Here is an 18,848-nt window from a genome sequence, read left to right as displayed (position 1 = left end):
CTCACTGGAGGTGTTTTCCTGGTGACAGAGGTAGTGGAGGGTTAATGCTCAAAAAATCAAAAAAGCCGTCCTGCCCGATACAGTTTATATCGTGCACGTTCTTCTGTGCCACGATGCAGCGCAGGCCACGCTGGCCAGCTCTTGGAGAGCAAGGCAGGACCGGAGAAAAGGTCTCACACCTCGCAGAGAGCCTGGAGGGTTCCTCTTGGAGTTGCTCCAAAACCCTGCTCCAATATCCACCTGATTTTGGAGCTGGGAGGTGACAACGGGCTTTGTCCCACACCCAGGACGGCAGCCAGGGCTCTGGAGGGCTTCGTTAGAGCTGGATGGTGTCATTAGGGATGGATGGACTGTTCCGGAAGGGCTGAGGAGAAGGTGAGCGGGGTCAGAGAGCCGAAGCGCTGCCGCGTGCAAGCGTGGCAAAGGTAGCCGCCTGCATCCCTGCTGCCGTCGCTCTGCGGGAGGAAGAGAGGAGAGTTCAGAGAAGGGGAAGGTTGGAGGAACGCAACCTCCGCTTCCAACCTCGGAAGCAACTCCCTCACAGCCGGGGAATTCCCTTCCCAAAAGAGAAGAGATGCCCAAAGCGTCTCCTGCCACCTCCCTTGCGAGGGAGTGGTTTCATCGCTGCAGCCAAACCGTCCCTGCGCAGGTCTTTGCCGGTGAAGGACGAGGCTCTGCTGATGTCCCCCCGCTGGTGGCGCAGAGCCGTTGGCTCTCCCTTGTCCCAAACACGGAGCTCCATTGATTTACCGCGTGCTCACTAGGGGAGCTTGGCCTTCACCGCACCCTCTGGGCAAGGATCCACCCCAGGGCCAGAAGGGGGGATCAAAGCCAAAACTGGACCCAAAGTCAGACTGTCACTGGGGTGAAGGGTGCTCTGCTAACCCCAGATGGATGTTCCACGGCCTCAGGGAAGGCTCTAAGAGTCAGATAGGGGATCTGCCACCACAAAACCCCCAAACCAACCCCACCGGGGACCACAATTAAGTCTCAGAAGAGAAGTTAAGGCTTGAGTGGATCCGCGGGAACTGCAGCACCGCCCTGAATCACGCGGTTGGGAAGTCGCCCCCCCCCCCCCCCCCCATTAGGAGCTGAGGTTGTGAGCAGAAACAAAGGGCCTGGGAGCTGTGGGCGTGAGATCCAGCTCCGGGACGTTCCCCGCTCACGTCCACTGGAGCTCAGCCCTGAGGTCGTCCCTCCCCGGTGCGAGGGTCACAGAGCACGGCCGCCCTGCCAGCAACCGGAGCGGCTCGTGAAAGCTCCCGGTTCAAAACCGTGCTCTCGAAAACCCAAGGAGGGGACGTACGTGAGTCACAGGGAGCTGCTTCACCACCAGCCCGGAGCTGGACCGCAGGGGGTTTGTACACTGCGGTGCACAACAGGCGACGGCGGCCCCGTCCTTCGCAGCCTCGCTCGTCAGCTCCACCCGAAGGAAACGCTCCTGAGAAACAAGAAAAAATAAAAAAGAGAGAGCACCACCACTCAGAGGGAGCTGAGATACTGCAACAGGTTGTTGCATACTTTCTTCAACCCCCTGGGAAGCGACTTGCAACATGATTTTAAGAAAAGAAAACAACCCAAAAACCAACCAAACCCCCCAGTGACAACAAGAACCGAGAAGCCAGCAGCAGCTCGTGAGGAAGGAAGTGAAGTAAGAGCTGGCAACCACTGCAGACAGAAGAAAAAGAACCTACACGCTTGCATGGAAGTCAGGATCTGCAGAAAACAACGCTCAAATGCACGGATTGGGGGGGATAAAAAAAAGGCTGCAACCTTGCATCCCGTTACGGAAATCACAGTGCAGAGCAGCGTGAACTAAGGAAAAAAACGGGATCTCAGGTAGTGTGGTCTGCACCAGCCCAAGCCAGGGCGAAGTCCCCGCTCAGGGGGAATCTTAGGATCAGGGGGAATCTTCTGATAATCCTCTTTTACGCGCCACTATCCCTCACAGCCTCCAAAAATAATCACCAGAGAGGAAGAGGTTTTATGAGGAGTGGGTGCCGCCTCCCTCCGCGCCCTTTTTTAAATTGGCAGCAGCCCTGAGACGTCGGCGCTTGCAGAGCTGCCTCAAGACTCCAAACCCCACGGAGGTGGCGGGGAGCTTGCCCTCTCTGGCCATCAGCAGGGCTGCTCAGCCAGACGGCACGCCGCGGTGGCTCGCTTTGGTGCAGTGTGCTACCGGGCGCCCTGAACTGCCCCGCTCGAGGATTTGCTTACCTTGGAGAGATTCCACTTACCCCAGCCAGCGCTAAAAGGTGTCCCAGGGACTTGGACATGAGCAAATACTTCTTTGCGCGTGTCACTGCTACGTAGAGCAGGTTCCATTCGTCCTCAGGATACATGCCTAGGTTGGAGGAAAGGTCATAGAACAGAATCACAGAATCATTTTGGTTGGAAAAGACCTTTAAGATCATCAAGTCCAACCATTAACCCAACGCTGCCAAGTACAACACTAAACATCTGTACGTCTTTTGAACACCTCCAGGGATGGTGACTCCACCACCTCCCTGGGCAGCCTGTTCCAATGTCTGACCGCTCTGTCAGTAAAGAAATTTTTCCTGATATCCAACCTAAACCTCCCCTGGCGCAGCTTGAGGCCATCACCTCTCGTCCTATCGCTTGTTACTTGGCAGAAGAGACCAACCCCCACCTCACCACAGCCTCCTCTCAGGCAGCTGCAGAGAGCGATGAGGTCTCCCCTCAGCCTCCTCTTCTCCAGGCTGAACACCCCCAGGTCCCTCAGCCGCTCCTCACAGACCTGTTCTCCAGAGCCCTCACCAGCTCCGTTGCCCTTCTCTGGACACGCTCCAGCACCTCCATGTCCTTCTTGCAGGGAGGGGCCCAAACCTGCACCCACCATTCGAGGGGTGGCCTCACCAGTGCCCAGTACAGGGGCACGATTCCCTCCCTGCTGCTGCTGGCCACACCATGGCTGATACAGGCCAGGATGCTGTTGGCCTTCTTGGCCACCTGGGCACACTGCTGGCTCATGTTCAGCTGGCTGTGACCAGCACCCCCAGGGCCTTTCCCGACGGGCACCTTTCCAGCTGCTCATCCCCAGCCTGTAGCGCTGCGTGGGGTTGGTGTGACCCAAGGGCAGGACCCGGCCCTTGGCCTTGGTGAACCTCATGGCATTGGCCTCAGCCCATCGACCCAGCCTGGCCAGATCCCTCTGCAGAGCCTTCCTGCCCTCCAGCAGATCAACACTCCCACCAAACTTGGTGTCATCTGCAAACTCACTGAGGGAGCACTCGATCCCCTCATCCAGATCGTTGATAAAGATGTTAAACAAGACCTGTCCCAACACTGAGCCCTGGGGGACACCCCTTGTGACCGGTCGCCAACTGGATTTGACTCCATTCACCAGGTCATCAATGGCTTTAGAGAACACAGATGAACAGCTCTGCCATTCCTCTAGTGCCTCGGCTGGTACTTCTGGAAGGACACTCGGTGCTTCTCGGGGAGAGCGTGAGCTTGCAGAGCTGCGCAGCACCCTCCTGCGTTCGCTGGGCAGTTCCTGACACCACCGGTCGCTCCTGCCTCGTTCCATGGTCCTCCCTCCAGGCAAAGTCAGGACTCTACACGCCCGGAGAAGCAGCTCACTACTACATGTTTTCCCACCTCCCAGGCACAGACATGGCCCTGGAGGAGTTTCTCACTCTCTAGACTCGCCCTGCAAGCTCCTCTCTGCTCAGTGGGAAGAGATGGGCTCTTCCAAAGCTTGAGCTGTGGTGACAGGGCTAAGATTTAAACCTCAGTAAAAGCATATTTCTTGCTGGGCTTTTGCATTAAAGCAGCTATTTTGACATGAAATACTTCTTCTTTCTCTTGCCCTGACGATAGGGCTAAGATTTTCTTGTATTGACCACGTTAAGCCTGGTTGTTTTAAACTATGTAGTTTAGTCTTTTAGAACCATTTGATCTTACACCCTCTGTCTGTAGGTTACGTTGTTTGTTAGAGAATAATACTTTTACCAGTTAAGATATAGGGAACTTAATCATGTGTTTGTGTCAAGGAAGAAGAGTTTGTGTGGCCTTTGGTGTCTGGAAGATACAGACATAGTGACACGTGTAAATAACAGGAACTTGGAATAACACCCAAGTAAAGCACGAGACCAGGGGACACAAAAAAAATGTTCAAAGGACAACTGAGCATGCGTGCAGGTTGGGGTTAAAGAAAAGACAATGTGAGGAAGACTATGGACAACCGGCAGAGGGAGAAGAGACCCCTACTATAATTTAACTGTGCCTGTTCCAAAATCATTAGCATATAGCCATGGGTTCCAGGAAGGCACTGAATATCATAATTAGCTCTGAGAAATGTAATGAATAGGCACGAGTTAAACTGGACTTAAGCTACTTTGTGAGACCACTCCGGTGGAGCACTGGTGGGGGAGCGATCCCCAGTGCTGCAACGAAGGATGACTGCTTGAAAACCCCTGTTGTTAGGGAGTTTTCATCTCTGAATCCTCACCCAGCTGCACCCAGCCTCCTGCCTTGGTGAGAAGCCTTAGAAAGCCAGAGGGTTGGGAAGCTCCCAATTTCGTTTCGGTGGCACCTAAGCACAGCAGCCTCTTTCCCACGTGTGGAGTCGGTTTCTCTGTTGCTCAGTGGCTACAAGCTCAACTGCAGGAACATTTCCCTGTGTCCTGGTTTGGGCTAAACCAGAACAAATTCTGGTTTAGTGCTTTAACTTTTCAGTTCAGTCTCCTCCAAGTACCGGCACTTTCTGAAACCAACAGCAGCACGTTATTTCCAGCCAGCGACTGCTCCAGCAGTGCCAACCCCTGATGGTCACAGCCAGCACCAAGGGATGGGCTGCAGAGAGGCCCTGGCTTGTCCTTGTTCTTGGAGCCACCAAGGCCACTGCTGAGTCTTGTACCCCGTGTTGGGGTGCCGGGAGGGAAAAGGGTCCCCAGCCCGAAAAAGGCCGCCCCTGCAGGGAGGAGCGAACCGGCCAGGGGACCCAAACCTGACCCACAGAGTGTTCCACCCCACGGACAGCACGGTCAGTGCAAAGCTGAGGGGTCACCAGGGTCCATCTCTCTTCTTCGATGGCGACACCTGAGGAGGGCTCTGTCTGTCCTTCTGTCGTCCATCCCGCCCCGTGCGTCCCTGAATCCAGGGCCTGAGTCCAGCTCCTGCACCCGGTTCCATCGGCTGCCCAGTCCGGCCTGGGACTGCCCCAGTGCCAGCCCTGCAGCGTGGGGGGGACGTGTCGTCATCGGGGTGGGGGGAGTTGGGTTTGGTGTTGGGTTTGTATCTATTTGCATTTATTTGTACATATTCTGTATATTTCATTATTTCCTTTTTCTTATTGTTATCTTTTCTCTTATTGTTACTGTTCCATTAAAGCTGTTTCAGTTTTCTTTTCCAAACCGTAAAGTCTCTCTCCCTTGTTCTCTCTCCTTTTCCTTTTGGGAGGGGAGAGGGGTTCATAGAGAACATCTGTCACTTGTTAGTGGCCGGCCCAGTCTCAAACCGTGACACCCCGCCCCTGTCTCGCTGTGAAGGGAACTACAAGATCAACAATCACGAGGACTTGACCAAGAAGTAGGGGCTCGCAGGACAAGCTTTGCTTTCCCACTTTCAGAGCAGGATGGGTACCACGCGCAGCCGTTCCCTTACCGATACTGAAGTTGGGTCTTCTCTGGTTGTCACCCCTGAGACACGGGACGCTCACAAAGTCATCTGCAATCAGCACCGTGTCAAACTCCAGGCCTTTGGCTTGGTGGACAGTACCTATCACGTAATCTGTAACCAGCGCACATGGGGAACAAGAAGGAAAAGAAAGATCAGTCCTGGCAGCAATAACAGTATTTTTAATTCCACGAGGCGCCGAGTCAAATGAATTGATTTCGTTCTGCACCTCCCCAAACAGAAATCAGATGCAAAGCCCCTCTATTGGGCATCCAGGCTGCTGAAGACGGCTTCCCTGCCAAGGAAAATGCGTGGTTGTCCGCTGCCTGAGCCCCAGCCCCAACTCCCAAACAGGAATGCTCTTTATTTGATGACTTTTTTTACTTGTTTGCTTTGTCCCTTCCCCAAATTTTACTCAGTAAGTTCTAGGGCGGTTCCAACAGCAATCCCCAAAAGCAGGATAAAGTCCTGTAGGAAATACCGTGTCCAAAGGTGTATTTGCCTCTAGCACAGTCACATTAAGCAATCCTTTGGTGGCAGATTCATCGCACTGAACTCCACCGGGAGTCCCAGATGTACCCCAAAAGCTGCCGTTCAACTGCCTTTCTCCCCAAAAAGACCGACTAGATCCAAACTTCGCATTTTTGCAGAACAAGGTGGCTTCAGATGTACCCAAAAGCTGCCGTTCAACTGCCTTTCTCCCCAAAAAGACCGACTTGATCCAAACTTTGTGGTTTTGCAGAACAAGGTGGCTTCAGAACCGGAGCTGGATTGAAATCCAGCTTCCAAGAAGACCTGACTTTGCTCCTCTATCCAAGACCCAGCTTGGCTTTACCTGCCATGGCTTCGTGTGACACGTGGCTGCTCTCAATCTTCTGCACCAGCCCAGGGATCCGCTCTCTGTATTTCTCCACGATCGCAATCTTCACTTCCAGGTCTTTGTCATCGATGCGCTCCGCGTATTCCTTTAAACCCAGGAAGCCCTGAGTTTCTTCCCACTTTTTGATAAAGGAGTCGTTTATAACGAGGTTTGCTGAAAAGAAAGTAGCAGGTGACGTGAGTTTATTTAACAGACACATATGGTGGGAGTTTCAAATTCTAATCCAACTTCAGTGCAAGTGTGAGGCTGTGGACCGAGTGCTGGTGTGGGATGCAGGGGCTCGGGCTGTACTCCTTGCTCTGTGACAGGTGGTTTTCGCTCAGGATTTCCTCTTTACTGATGCAAAACACCGTCAAACCTCTGGGAATCGAAGGGAAAAGACTCTGAGCAGAGTGAAAAAAAAATCTAAGGTGACTTCAGAGTGGCTGGAGCAAGGGCTCAGGGCACAGACAGCCCCAGGGCCCTTCCAACCTGCAGTATCACAGAATTCTGCGATTCTGTGATGATTCTCCTTTTGAGGGGGATGGCAAGGAGTTCTCCTGGTAGCTCACCTTCCAAAGAACCAGTAACAACACCCACATGATCAATCACTCACAGCAGTTCAGTAAGTTCTTCGTCTCCCTGCCCTACAAATAACGATACTTGCCTACTGCTGCCAAGAGATTTTGAATGAATGATTTATTTACTAAGTGATACCCACTAGTGAAAAGAAAGGGTGTGACAGAGGATTTAACTCACCAGGTTTAAAAATAACACAGAAAAAGCCCAAGACAAATGAAAAATGAAGACAAATCAGAAAACATAGGGGGAAAAAACCCCCAATTAATGAGTTTACTGGGCTCTTGCACTCAAGATAAGACATGGCAGAGGAAAGCTGGGGAGGGCTGCATGCCACAGGGAATCTGGGCATTTCTGGTACTACCCCCAGCCACTCAAGCAGCCAAAACAGCACCGTGACACTGCTATCAAGAAGTCAGTTTTCTACAGATCCCTTCACGAGGAAAAAACAGCCCAAACCCCCAAGAAACGCGTTGCTTCCCATCACCGCAGCAAAACCAAAAGCAGCACCTGCGGCGCTGCAGGGAGGCTGACGTGCGGAGGGAAGGCTGAGGACCTGCTCACCTTTCTTCCGTTCCTCTGCGGGTTGACTGAGTTTCCAGATATCATAAATCCTGCTCAGGCCAAAACGGGCAAGCCCCTAAAACAAACAACAATTTATCTCAATAGCCAGGAGCAAAGGTGCTGTCTAGAGTTTCTAGGCAGGCTAACAGAGCCCAGTGGTTGGTGGTGGTAAGAGGGAAACGGGCTGAAGATGCAGAGCTGGTTTCCTGAAACCCCTCGAGCTGCAGCACGATCAAAGGCAGCTGAAAAGGCAACGATCCAGCCCGCCCTGCGGACGGACGGACAGGCAGGACACTCTCCGATTGGTGTTATAACAGAGCTACGGCGGAATTCTCTATTCAAAGGCTTTTCAAAGAAAAAAAAAAAAAAGGTTTCTAGAATGTTTTCTCTTTTCCTAGCCAAAAGTTCTGGGTTTGGTCATTTTAGCTTTTAATAGCTGCATATTGCTTTGTTAAAATGAACTTTTAAAGGCTTTTGGCCTATTGACTCCACGCTGTTTTGCAGGAAAACCAGCTCCAGGCACAACTGCATCCTCTTTTCTGAAGGACGGGCCACCCCAATGAAGATAAAACTTGCTAAACTGACCATAAATGTTTCAATTTCAGTGTAAACGAAAACAAAAGGCTTTGCTTGGGCAATTTCTACTTTCAGAAAGTATTTTCCCCCCTTTGTTTCCAAATGCAGCTTGTTTTGTTCCATCAAAAGAAGCATCAGGCTGAATTTAGACTTACTCCAAACTGCAAAAGCGGATGAGAATTTCGGTGCTGGGCAGCCAGCGCACTCATTCCACTACAATATGCAGCTTTCCAGAGAAAATAAATAAATAAAAAAAAGATTAAAACTTAAAACCAGCCTAAAATTCAAAAGACTAGGCTCTTCCTCAAACAGCACCAGGCCAACCTTTTATTCTCTTTGAGCTTCTGCATTTCTGGGTGCAGACCAAGATCTCAAATTAAATCCCAGAGTTTGAAGACCAAACTCCTCCGAGGCTACTGAGATGTGGAGCTTTATTAAAACCTCCCTGCGATTCAAGCCCGGGGATTCCTGCAGACGCACACACACGCACACTCTGCTCCTTCAGACACGCGGGTCCTTTTTTGCAAACGAAAATTCAGCGCAAACCTCAGAACTGTTGCTCCCTCAACGGGTTCATATTCATCAGCGCTGAAAATCCCCATTTCCCTCATCAAAAAGGCCGGTGCACCAACTTCCCCTGGCTTTCCTATCGAGACGCGGACCAGACCATCACAGGACTGGAAATTAGGCCAGCACAGCCCTCTGTGGCATCCAGAAGCTTCAACCACTGTCTTTGTCTTTCAAGAGAGCTTGAAAAATTCTCTCAGGGCACGGCCAACTGCCTTTCGTGGCTTTTTACACTCCGCCTGCAATTACAGCTGATTTTATTTCCCTATTGCAGGAACCCTGTGCCACTGCTGGCAGCCGAAGGCTCCGTCTAATGCAAATACTTGCAGCGCCTTGTTCCAGCCGTTTATCACTTTTCCCCAGCCCCATCCAGCAAGCTGGAGCTGCCACCGTCACGTCTGAACCTGATGCCAAAAAGGGACAGACGAGCCTAAAAAAAAAAAAAGGAGCCTGCAGATTGGAGAAGAGCTGCTCCACAGAACTCTTCCCCAGCCACCACAGATGGCTGCTTTCTCCTGGAACGTTCAGTTTTCAACCTGGGTGCTACAGACACACCTATTTCAAGCCACACGTAGGTGTCGCTGCTAGAGGTGCTGTCAGGCTTGGGGACTCGAGGTTGGGACGCGAAAGACACAGTGGCCATTTCCCCTTACCCCGATCACGTGTATTTTAGTCAGCCTCTCTCTTCCAGTAAGTTTCACGGCGTCCTCGAACACGTTAAAATTGCTTCGTGACAAGACTGTGATCTTCCCTTCCATGCTGCCTCTCACATCACCTGCATGCAGAAATTCCCAGTTAGCCAGGGCAGTTGGAAGCAGGTATCTAAACCCAAAGATCTTCATAAATCAGGGTTAATCCTGAGGCGCTTTGATCATTACGCAGCAGCCCTGGAACTCCCAGTCGCTGAACAGAGCCGAGATGCATCGACACGACTTACCCTTTTGGTTTCCACCCACTAATGTCTTATTCCTGATCCCCTTGCAGACATCCAGAATGGTTGCTCCAACGTAAGCTATTTCGGGACCAAATCTGAAACTCTACGTGGAAAAACGAAGGAAACAGCAGGAAAAGAAGAGGAACTTGTTAGAACCTACAAAAGTATTACTATATATGGAACTATGCGATTCCCACCAACCTTCTGGACAACCTTTCTCTTCGAAAAAGCACCCAAGTCCCCCCAAACTATTCCTAGAAATCCTGGTCACTCTTACACCCAAGGCCATAGGAACTGTGCTGTGAGATGGGACTATCATACAGGGCAAAACATTGCTTCCAGCTTCTCCACCCCAACAGCTGCCACTGCCAAGACTCTTTCCTGGTAAGTTATGCGACCTGACACATCTATCCTGCAGTGGGGCAGGGGCTGGAGGCGGTGGGAAAGGAGCCAGGTCCCTCCCTGGGCTGGGCTGCCGGAGAGGTGACGGACCAGAGCAGCAGAGCAGGGCTGGAGGTTGCTCCTCATGGCTTCCTAACCTGCAGATCTGGGGCTGACAGTCAATCATCGTGAGGTCGAAGCCCCAGTCAAGTTTCACTAACACCACGGTTAAAAAACACCAGTGCCTGGCTGGGCACAACACCTCCACCAGCGAAGAGAAGTGGAAAAATCTTGTTACCCAAAAAAACCCCACAAGCGAGGTGGTGCAAGGCTGGCCCCAAGATGTGCCACCGCAAATAAAGGCGGTCCTCGTTCCCACGGGCCTGGCCCTGGCTCCTGCCCCTTGGCAAGGCCGGCATGGTGCAAGGGGGGAAAAAAGGCAGCTGAGGTATTTTGGTGGCTGTTCTGGCGTAGGAGCTCGTTGCTTTACAGCTTGTATTGCTACTTTGAGCTGATTCATTCTGCAAAGATTCCCGAAAAGATAGTTCCTCCCTTATATTAGCTGTGAGAATTGTGTAGCCACGTGGCTAATGAGGCCAAAAAAAAAAAACGAATCAGGGTGAGCTTTCAGTTGGCTCAGCAGCAGGGCAGGTAATTCAGCTGGGAAACACAAGCATCACTTGTGCTGAAGAGGGAAGGAGCTCTCTTCCAGAGCAAACTCAGATCAGCTGAAACTGCTCAGGAAAACGACACCCTTGGCAGACAAACTGGGCAGGAGATAGCAGGGACAAAGGGACACTGGTGGGACAGAGGTGGCAATGCCAGAGTTTGTACAGAGCCAAAAAAAAAGTCTGTGTGTACAGCCAGCAAATACATCCTCCTGAATCAATGTGGTTTTATTTTGAGGTCACTGTCAGAATAAAATTCATCTCCTTGCTCCTGACTCCTTCATCTCTCCGCGTGGGACCCACTGTCGTAACTGACTGGCAGTATGAGCAAGGGGGATGGGAAGATGATCAGGGGGCCAGAGCACCTCCCTATGAGGAGAGAGTTGGGGGTGTTCAACCTGGAGAAGAGAAGGCTCCGGGAAGGCCTTCGAGCGGCCTTCAGTGCTGAAAGGGGGGGTACAGGAGAGGTGGGGAGGGACTCCGGATCAGGGAGGGTGGTGATGCGATGAGGGGTAATGGTTTCAAACTGAAAGAGGGGAGATTTAGGTTAGGTGTTAGGAAGAACTTCTTCCCTGTGAGGGTGGTGAGACACTGGCACAGGTTGCCCAGAGGGGCTGTGGCTGCCCCCTCCCTGGCAGTGCTCAAGGCCAGGCTGGACGGGGCTGGGAGCGACCTGGTCTGGTGGGAGGTGTCCCTGCCCGTGGTGGGGGGGTTGGAACTGGATGGTCTTTGAGGTCCCTTCCAACCCAAACCATTCTGTGATTTTACGATATCTGCCCCTGCCCACTCAGCTGGAGCTGAGCACTAACCCAGAAAAGAGAGGATCTCCTTGAAACAAGCCATGTACGAAGCTCTCGACCCCAGCGCCCATTTTTCAAGCCACGTGGCTTTCCTAGCGAGGGGATCACACCACGAAGAGGCACGACGGAGCTCTGCAGTGCCAAGTGTGAACAGCAAAGCACGCCACTACTCCAGGCAACGCCAACACCCCACGGTGACACACTCAAGAAGTCCATTAGGTGCCTTCTGAAAGGGGATGTGAATCATTTTCCACCGCATTAGGGAGCTGCCCGGGGAAGGACAACAGCAGACCCTCATCTTACCTGGGTGAGGTAGTAGACATGGGTGTGAGGCACCGAGTAGAGGGTATTGACAGCGCCTCGGAAGGTATAGATCTGCTGGTGAGGGTCTCCTACAAGGACTATGCCACACGTCTGCGACAGGACAATATCTATGATGGCTACAGGAAAAAAACCCAGAGCGTTAAGGGGCAGCCTGCTTATAAACCAAGAGTGAACTGTACAAGATCTCTTGCCTGATGACTCGCAGCATTTAAGAAGGGGCCAACACAGCCACAGGAGACACCAGGGAAGCAAAGGGAAGCACGCAGCTGACTGGGAGCTCCACAAACATCCTCCCACTATTTTACTCTGATTTTTTTCCCCCGGACTGGAGCTGCGCAGCATCTTAATCCCACACTTGTGAGCCCAGCACCAACCCACCACCCACCCCCAGTGATTCGGACGTGCTGCACGCGTGCACTCAACGCACACCCCAGCAACCTCTTCGGCCAAGCCTCAACAAGGCTCAGCGACGCCGGCAGAGCAACGGCTCGCGTCGAGTGCGGCTGTAAAAGCACAGCCAGGCCTTGGCAAGACCAGGCGTCCAGCGAGTGCAGGTGGGAGATGGTCCGAAGAAGCCTTTGAGATGATTTAATACCCGTTGCAAAGACCAGGCCTTCTTCTGCCCCTCTTCTTTTGCTCCTCACACGCAGCTCGGTCCATTTAGATCCCTTTGCAGAACCGATTAAACTTGCTTTGCAACAGAGAGCTGCTCCCCATAGCCTGGCAAAAAAAAGCCAGCAGCTTTCCGCTGGGTGACTCGGGAATCCCCAGGGTGGTGCAAGGAACGGGCAAGACCATTGAATGTCTCGCCACTCTTGTGATAAACCATGTCCCTGGCTACCCTGGTGGTCTATTTTTTTTCTGTTAGCAGAAAAGCAATAGCCAAAGGGTCCGGACAGCACGTCTGGATGCCCAAAGCAGCGGAAAGCAAGCTCTCAAGCTGATGCACGTGTGCTCTTGTGGCCTGCTTACAAGCTGCCTTACTGAATTGGCAAGGATCTGGGACCGAGCAAAAGGTCAGTTATAACATTACAGCTGAGGGGCAGAATTTTTTTTTTTAATTGTGCTACTTCTCACACCCCCCCTGAGCACACGAACCTCCCCTCTGGAAAGTGCTCCGGAAGGTTGCAGCTCTGTCTCCTGTCACCACTCACCTGGAGTGCAGTCCTGTGCTTCATCGACAAAAATGGCATCATACCCCGAGAGCTGAGGCTTGCTGAGCTGCCAAAGTTTCAAATACCCTGAGAGAAAGGACAAGGCATGTCAGCGAGAGGGTCGTTTTCTCATCATAAAAACCCATGACCTTCAAAACAAATCCCTTTTTTTTAAAAAAAAAAAAAAAAAGAATGTTTCTGGCCCTACTTCTTGCTTGGAATCTGCAGGACATCGGGAAGGGTTGTAAAAATCTCTCCAGATGTTGCTCCATCTCCCTTGGCTGTACAAAGGATGAAACAAAACAAACCCAAAACCACCTGACTCCACTGGAGGAAGGCAGCTGTGCTGATGACTCCAAAACTCTTTAAAGCGCAAAGAAAATGACAAGGAAGAAGGTTCTCCCCAGTACAAGCCGACTGCGGCACTACACGCACTCAAGAGGAAGGACACGCCGGCAGCAGCAAGGAACACACGCTCGCTGGTAGCACTCGTTCGCCCACTGTCTCACCCATTATTTCTGCAATTTTGCTGCCACTCAGGCACATCTGAATAGTCCCACCATTTTCTGAGGCCAAACAGCAAAAATGAGCAAACTTCCAGCCTTCAGGCCTGTTTTGAGCTCCCCGGTGAGCCAGTGGCAGGAACAGGGATTTTATAGTTTTTGATTGCTCGTTGCTGGTACACAGCCAGAAGTCAGAAGCAGGAATTTGTTTAAGTTTTCTACCATGGTTCTTTATCTGAAGGCACTTGACGTCTGTACTCTCTTACCATCACAAGTTATCTTGTACTTCTTCTCTACATCTCCATCCAGCTTCTTCATGTTGTGCCATATCTCTCTCGCCTCCTCCACATTGATCTAGAAAGAGAGAACGGAAGGCTCCGGATAGATCTCTTTGAGCAGCCCAGGCACAGCAGATCTTGAAAGGCTTCTCTGAAGCCTTTACTCCTCTTTTGGGTCACCACCAGTTAACTCCTCCTCCACACAGGCTTTTCTAAACGCAGCCCCCTGAAAAGAGCATTTCTCTGGCCCAGCTATTAGGACACTGCAATACAACACCCTCTAACTTCTGCGCATTATCACAGGCTTTATTTTGGCTACTCTGGACAGCTGGCAAGGTGCTTAGAGGTGTTTAATATTTTGAGGCTGCTAATTCATTCTCTGCCAGAAATAACGACTGCAAATTGGATTTCTGCTGGCTGGACTGGAGCTGATCGGATGTGATCAATGCAGAGCAGAAAGGCTGATTTCCTCCACAACTCCAGCCCACGTTGTTTGCAAAGTCAGTGCTACCCTTTAAGTGCTGCTAAGAGAATTTTGGGGTTTGGCTCTGCGTATCAAAACGACTACAGAAGTGTTTCTTCTCTTTACATGTAATATCACAGCGCTGTTCAGGCACTGATAGAAGAACACGCAATCTCTTCTCTCTTTTCCTTGCAGGGAAGAAACATCTGCACTGAGCAGAGATGGCGATAATCTCCTCTCTAGAAACTAGCTGTGCAAACAGAGGGAAAAAACAGGTTCCTCTGGGTTTGTCACCAGAGGAAAACAATATTTTGACAGTCAGTTCTTACAGCTGAAGCACAAATACCCCGTGAACTATGATTCTATGTGGGATAGCTACCAGCCCCTTCTAAACCTTGCAGCCCAAGTCTGCCTTCATGGCAGACACTCACCTTCTTTTCTACTTGACTGACAAGTTTTCGCTCGCCATGAGTGTTTTTGAACCAAATAGGAGTGTGCTCTTCACAGATCTCTCCGTCTGCAGAGGCAAAAAAGTTTTCAAGGGTCTGCGAGACTGTTTTTGCTCTTATGAACAAAGATTGTCCCTCGCGGTTCCGGAGAAGGAAACTGATGGCGTAAACCGACATCTTGGAGAAGTTCAGCTTGCCTTTTTCTTTATAGCTGTACCACAGGGGACCAAAAATTAAGAGAAAGAGGTTGAAACACACCTGAAAAGCCTCCTGGAAAAGCAACCTCGCTTTTGCTTCTGTTGCACGCCAACACCTGCAGAAGCTCTCTTTTATACACCCACTTTGACCCAGTAATCTTTAAAATTGGCACATGTTTATCCTGGTGGAGGGACAAACTTGTTCATTTTATAGATGAAAAGTCAAGCCAGAGAGATATTAGTGTCATCCTCCCCTGCAATTACAGATTGTTTTCAGAGCCAGGTAAGAGGATTCCCTTCTTTTTCCAGGTTGTGACTCATGTTCCCTTCTGTCTGCAGTTCAGATGTGCCAACACACTTGGCCAGAAAGTGTATCATTAGAACAACTCAGGTCAAGAAAAGCAGCATTTAGAGGGGTTGTACCACTGAAGTGTGAATGGGAAATGGGGGAAAAAAAGCCATTCTCAGCGGCTTTCTATCTGCCTGGGAGGTGCTCCTTGGCTATAGACACAGGCAGGATGAGTAGCCCCCAAACCAGCAATGGGACTTATGTCAGTGCAGTCTGTGCCAGAGCAGGGCAATAAGTCTGTTTCCCCAGGCTCACACGGATGCTAAAAGCACCGTCCCATCCAATCTGAAAGAATTCAGAAACTATAAATCACAGTCTGGCTTGAAGGAGGGGAAAGAAATCATTTCCCCCGTTATTTTTGCTTCCTCAAATCCTGGAGGCTTCAAAACTAGACTCCCCTCTCCTGCCAGGTCTTTTCCCTGCTCCGCTGGCCTTCAACGAAGGAATCTAAAATCCCCACTCACTGTTTGCCGACACTTCCAAAGGCCAACGAATGGAAAGTCTTGCATGTAACGTTTCTGGGGAAGACGCTTCTTCCCCTCTCTGCAACAGCTTTGTTAAAGGCCACGTAAAGTAAATTCAGATCAGCAAACTTCTCCGCGTACTTGACCAAGGTTGAGGTCTTTCCTGTCCCTGAAGAACAGAAGAAAGTAAACAATAAAGCACCCAGAGTCAGGAACGAACCAATCCACACACCTCCCATAAGCTTTACCTTCCCCCTCCTGCTGGCCGAATGGCACAGCAGGACTGTTTGGGGCTTAATGGGAATTTATTCACTAACTCAACTGAAATCAGCAGAAGCTGTGGAGCAAAGCAGCTTTGAAAAATGACAGTCTGCGGCCTGAGAGCTTTTTAAAGAAGAATCATTTTATCACCCAATATTCTAGAAGTCTGAGCATACGTGAAGGTACTGGTTCTTTTGAAAGATAGCTTGGTCAATGAAATGTGAAAACCACTCTTCTGAATGATTCATGAGCTCATTTCCTTGTCACATCTGCTAATGCTGCTTTCTGCTCCAGCTGGCTGCAGGACAGCACTGTCCACACCTCACGGCGAAGTTGCTTCACTCCTGGAGTACCAATCGCAACAGAAACCTGAAACAAGAAGAGCTCCGCACATTTTCTTCTTTGCCCCTTTTCGTACCCTCAGCGATGACGCAGTGTCACCAAACTTTGCCACCTTGCTGTTCGCACTCCTCCCAGAGGCTCATCGATGTTGGACAAAGTAGGTCCCGGCACAGATCTCTGCAGGATCCTGGTGGTTACCAGGCTCCGTGCAGGAAACTCCTGCTTTTGCCTCCTAGCTTTGAACCAACTGGTCACCAACGAGCACCATGAGGATCTTTTACCATTTTGCTCGGTGTGGGGGGGTTGACCCTGGCTGGATGCCGGGTGCCCACCAAAGCCGCTCCATCACACCCCGTCTCAGCTGGACAGGGGAGAGAAAATATAACGACAGGCTGGTGGGCTGAGAGAAGGACAGGGAGATCACTCGGCATTTATCGTCACAGGCAAAACAGACTCAACTGGGGGAAATTAATTCCAGTTATTGCCAGTGACATCAGAGTAGGGTAACGAGACACAAAACCAAATCTCAAAACACCTTCCCCCCACCCCTCCCTTCTTCCCAGGCTCAGCTTCACTCCTGATTTCTCCACCTCCTCCCCCCCAGCAGCACAGGGGGACGGGGAACGGGGGTTGTGGCCAGTTCATCACATGTTGTCTCTGCTGCTCCTTCCTCCTCAGGGCGGGGGACTCCTCACACTCTTCCCCTGCTCCAGCGTGGGGTCCCTCCCATGGGAGAAAATCCTCCAGGAACTTCTCCAACGCGAGTCCTTCCCAGAGGCTGCAGTTCTTCACAAACTGCTCCAGCGTGGGTCCCTCCCACGGGGTGCAGCCCCCAGGAACAGACTGCTCCAGCGTGGGTCCCTCCCGCGGGGTCACCAGTCCTGCCACCAAACCTGCTCCAGCCTGGGCTCCTCTCTCCACGGGGCCACAGGTCCTGCCAGGAGCCTGCTCCAGCAGGGGCTTCCCACAGGGTCACAGCCTCCTTCAGGCACATCCACCTGCTCCAGCGGGGGGTCCTCCATGGGCTGCAGGTGGAGATCTGCTCCACTTTTAAACCTCCATGGGCTGCAGGTGGAGATCTGCTCCACTTTTAAACCTCCATGGGCTGCAGGTGGAGATCTGCTCCACTTTTAAACCTCCATGGGCTGCAGGTAGAGATCTGCTCCACCGTTACCCTCCACGGGCTGCAGGGGGACAGCCTGCCCACACTCTTCACCACAGGCTGCAGGGGAATCTCTGCTCCAGCACCTGGAGCACCTCCTCCCCCTCCTTCTTCATCGACCTTGGTGTCTGCAGAGTTGTTTCTCTCACATGTTCTCACTCCTCTCTCCACTGCTGTTCCACCTCCAGGTTGGGTTTTTTTCCCCCTTCTTTAAACACGTTATCAGAGGGGCACTACCACCGTCACTGATTGCCTCAGCCTTGGCCAGCAGCTCTATCGGACACAGGGGAAGCTTCTAGCAGCTTCTCACAGAAGCCACCCCTGCAGCCCCACCCTGCTCCCAAAACCTTGCCACGCAAACCAAACACGCCTGGTCCAGATACTGGGCTCGCTGGGAGATTGCTCCCACGCCTCCCTGTAACTCCACTGCCACGGCAGCTTTCAGCAAGAAGCCACGCTCAGGTACTCGTCCCACCACTTCACCCTTAAGTTCCTTTACATCTCCTGGGGGATGCAGTCCGGATCATGAAACGAACAGTACCAACACGTGGTTCATCTGCAACCTTTCCCACGTGAATGTGAGACCGCCCGCCCTGCTGGACCCCCTACAGAGAAGCATCCTGAGGCTGGGTCCTTTCCAAGACCCTCTACGAGGAACACAAAGACCACACCTTCAGTACTGTGTCCAGTTTTGGGTGCCACAGTAAAGGAAAGATGTTGAGGCGCTGGAGCGGGTTCAGAGAAGGGCAACGAAGCTGGTGAGGGGTCTGGAAAACAGGTCTTGTGAGGAGCTGGGGTTGTGAAGAGGAGGCTGAGAGAAGACCTTATTGCTCTCTACAACTACCTAAAAGAAGCTGTAGTGAGGCCGGTGTTGGTCTCTTCTCCCAAGTAACTAATGACAGGACAAGAGGTAATGGCCTGAAGCTGCGCCAGGGGAGATTTAGGTTGGATACTAGGAAAAATTTCTTTACTGACAGAGCATTTAGGCAGTGCAACAGGCTGCCCAGAGAGATGGTGGAGTCACCATCCCTGGAGGTGTTCAAAAGACGTGTAGATGTGGTGCTGAGGGACGTGGTTTAGTGGTGGGCTTGGTAGTGTTAGGGTAACGGTTGGACCTGATGATCTTAAAGGTCTTTTCCAACCTAAATGATTCTGTGATTCTATGAAATGCAGACATTTAGCTCTTCTGCCACTGCATCGTTCACTCTAAGGCATCCTTCACACTGCAGTTAGCTAACAGGTGCTCTGGCAAGCATCCTCATCCACACGTTTGATAAAGAATTACGAGCCTACTATGCTTTTTGCCAGCGGTTCCTCAAGCTCTTTTTCTGCCC

General features: G+C 51.5%; 1 protein-coding gene across 1 annotated transcript in view; it reads right to left on the bottom strand.

The window, feature by feature from the left end:
• Window positions 1–325: 325 nt before the first annotated feature.
• Window positions 326–18,848, bottom strand: part of FBH1 (F-box DNA helicase 1) — a 31,404-nt gene continuing 12,881 nt past the window's right edge. The window contains exons 9-21 of the mRNA XM_086462519.1: window positions 15,750–15,918; window positions 14,722–14,950; window positions 13,816–13,903; window positions 13,047–13,133; window positions 11,872–12,008; window positions 9,723–9,822; window positions 9,439–9,560; window positions 7,643–7,718; window positions 6,476–6,673; window positions 5,629–5,754; window positions 2,238–2,344; window positions 1,307–1,441; window positions 326–455 (exon numbers count right to left, since the gene is read on the bottom strand). Of these exons, the coding sequence (XP_086318645.1) occupies window positions 336–455; window positions 1,307–1,441; window positions 2,238–2,344; window positions 5,629–5,754; window positions 6,476–6,673; window positions 7,643–7,718; window positions 9,439–9,560; window positions 9,723–9,822; window positions 11,872–12,008; window positions 13,047–13,133; window positions 13,816–13,903; window positions 14,722–14,950; window positions 15,750–15,918 (1,694 nt within the window). The 3' untranslated portion in view covers window positions 326–335. The remainder of the gene's footprint in view (window positions 456–1,306; window positions 1,442–2,237; window positions 2,345–5,628; window positions 5,755–6,475; window positions 6,674–7,642; window positions 7,719–9,438; window positions 9,561–9,722; window positions 9,823–11,871; window positions 12,009–13,046; window positions 13,134–13,815; window positions 13,904–14,721; window positions 14,951–15,749; window positions 15,919–18,848) is intronic.

Source organism: Leptosomus discolor, chromosome 1 (assembly GCF_034619465.1).
Source record: "Leptosomus discolor isolate bLepDis1 chromosome 1, bLepDis1.hap2, whole genome shotgun sequence".
NCBI lineage: Eukaryota > Metazoa > Chordata > Aves > Leptosomiformes > Leptosomidae > Leptosomus > Leptosomus discolor.
This window is presented reverse-complemented; position numbering and strand designations above follow the sequence as displayed.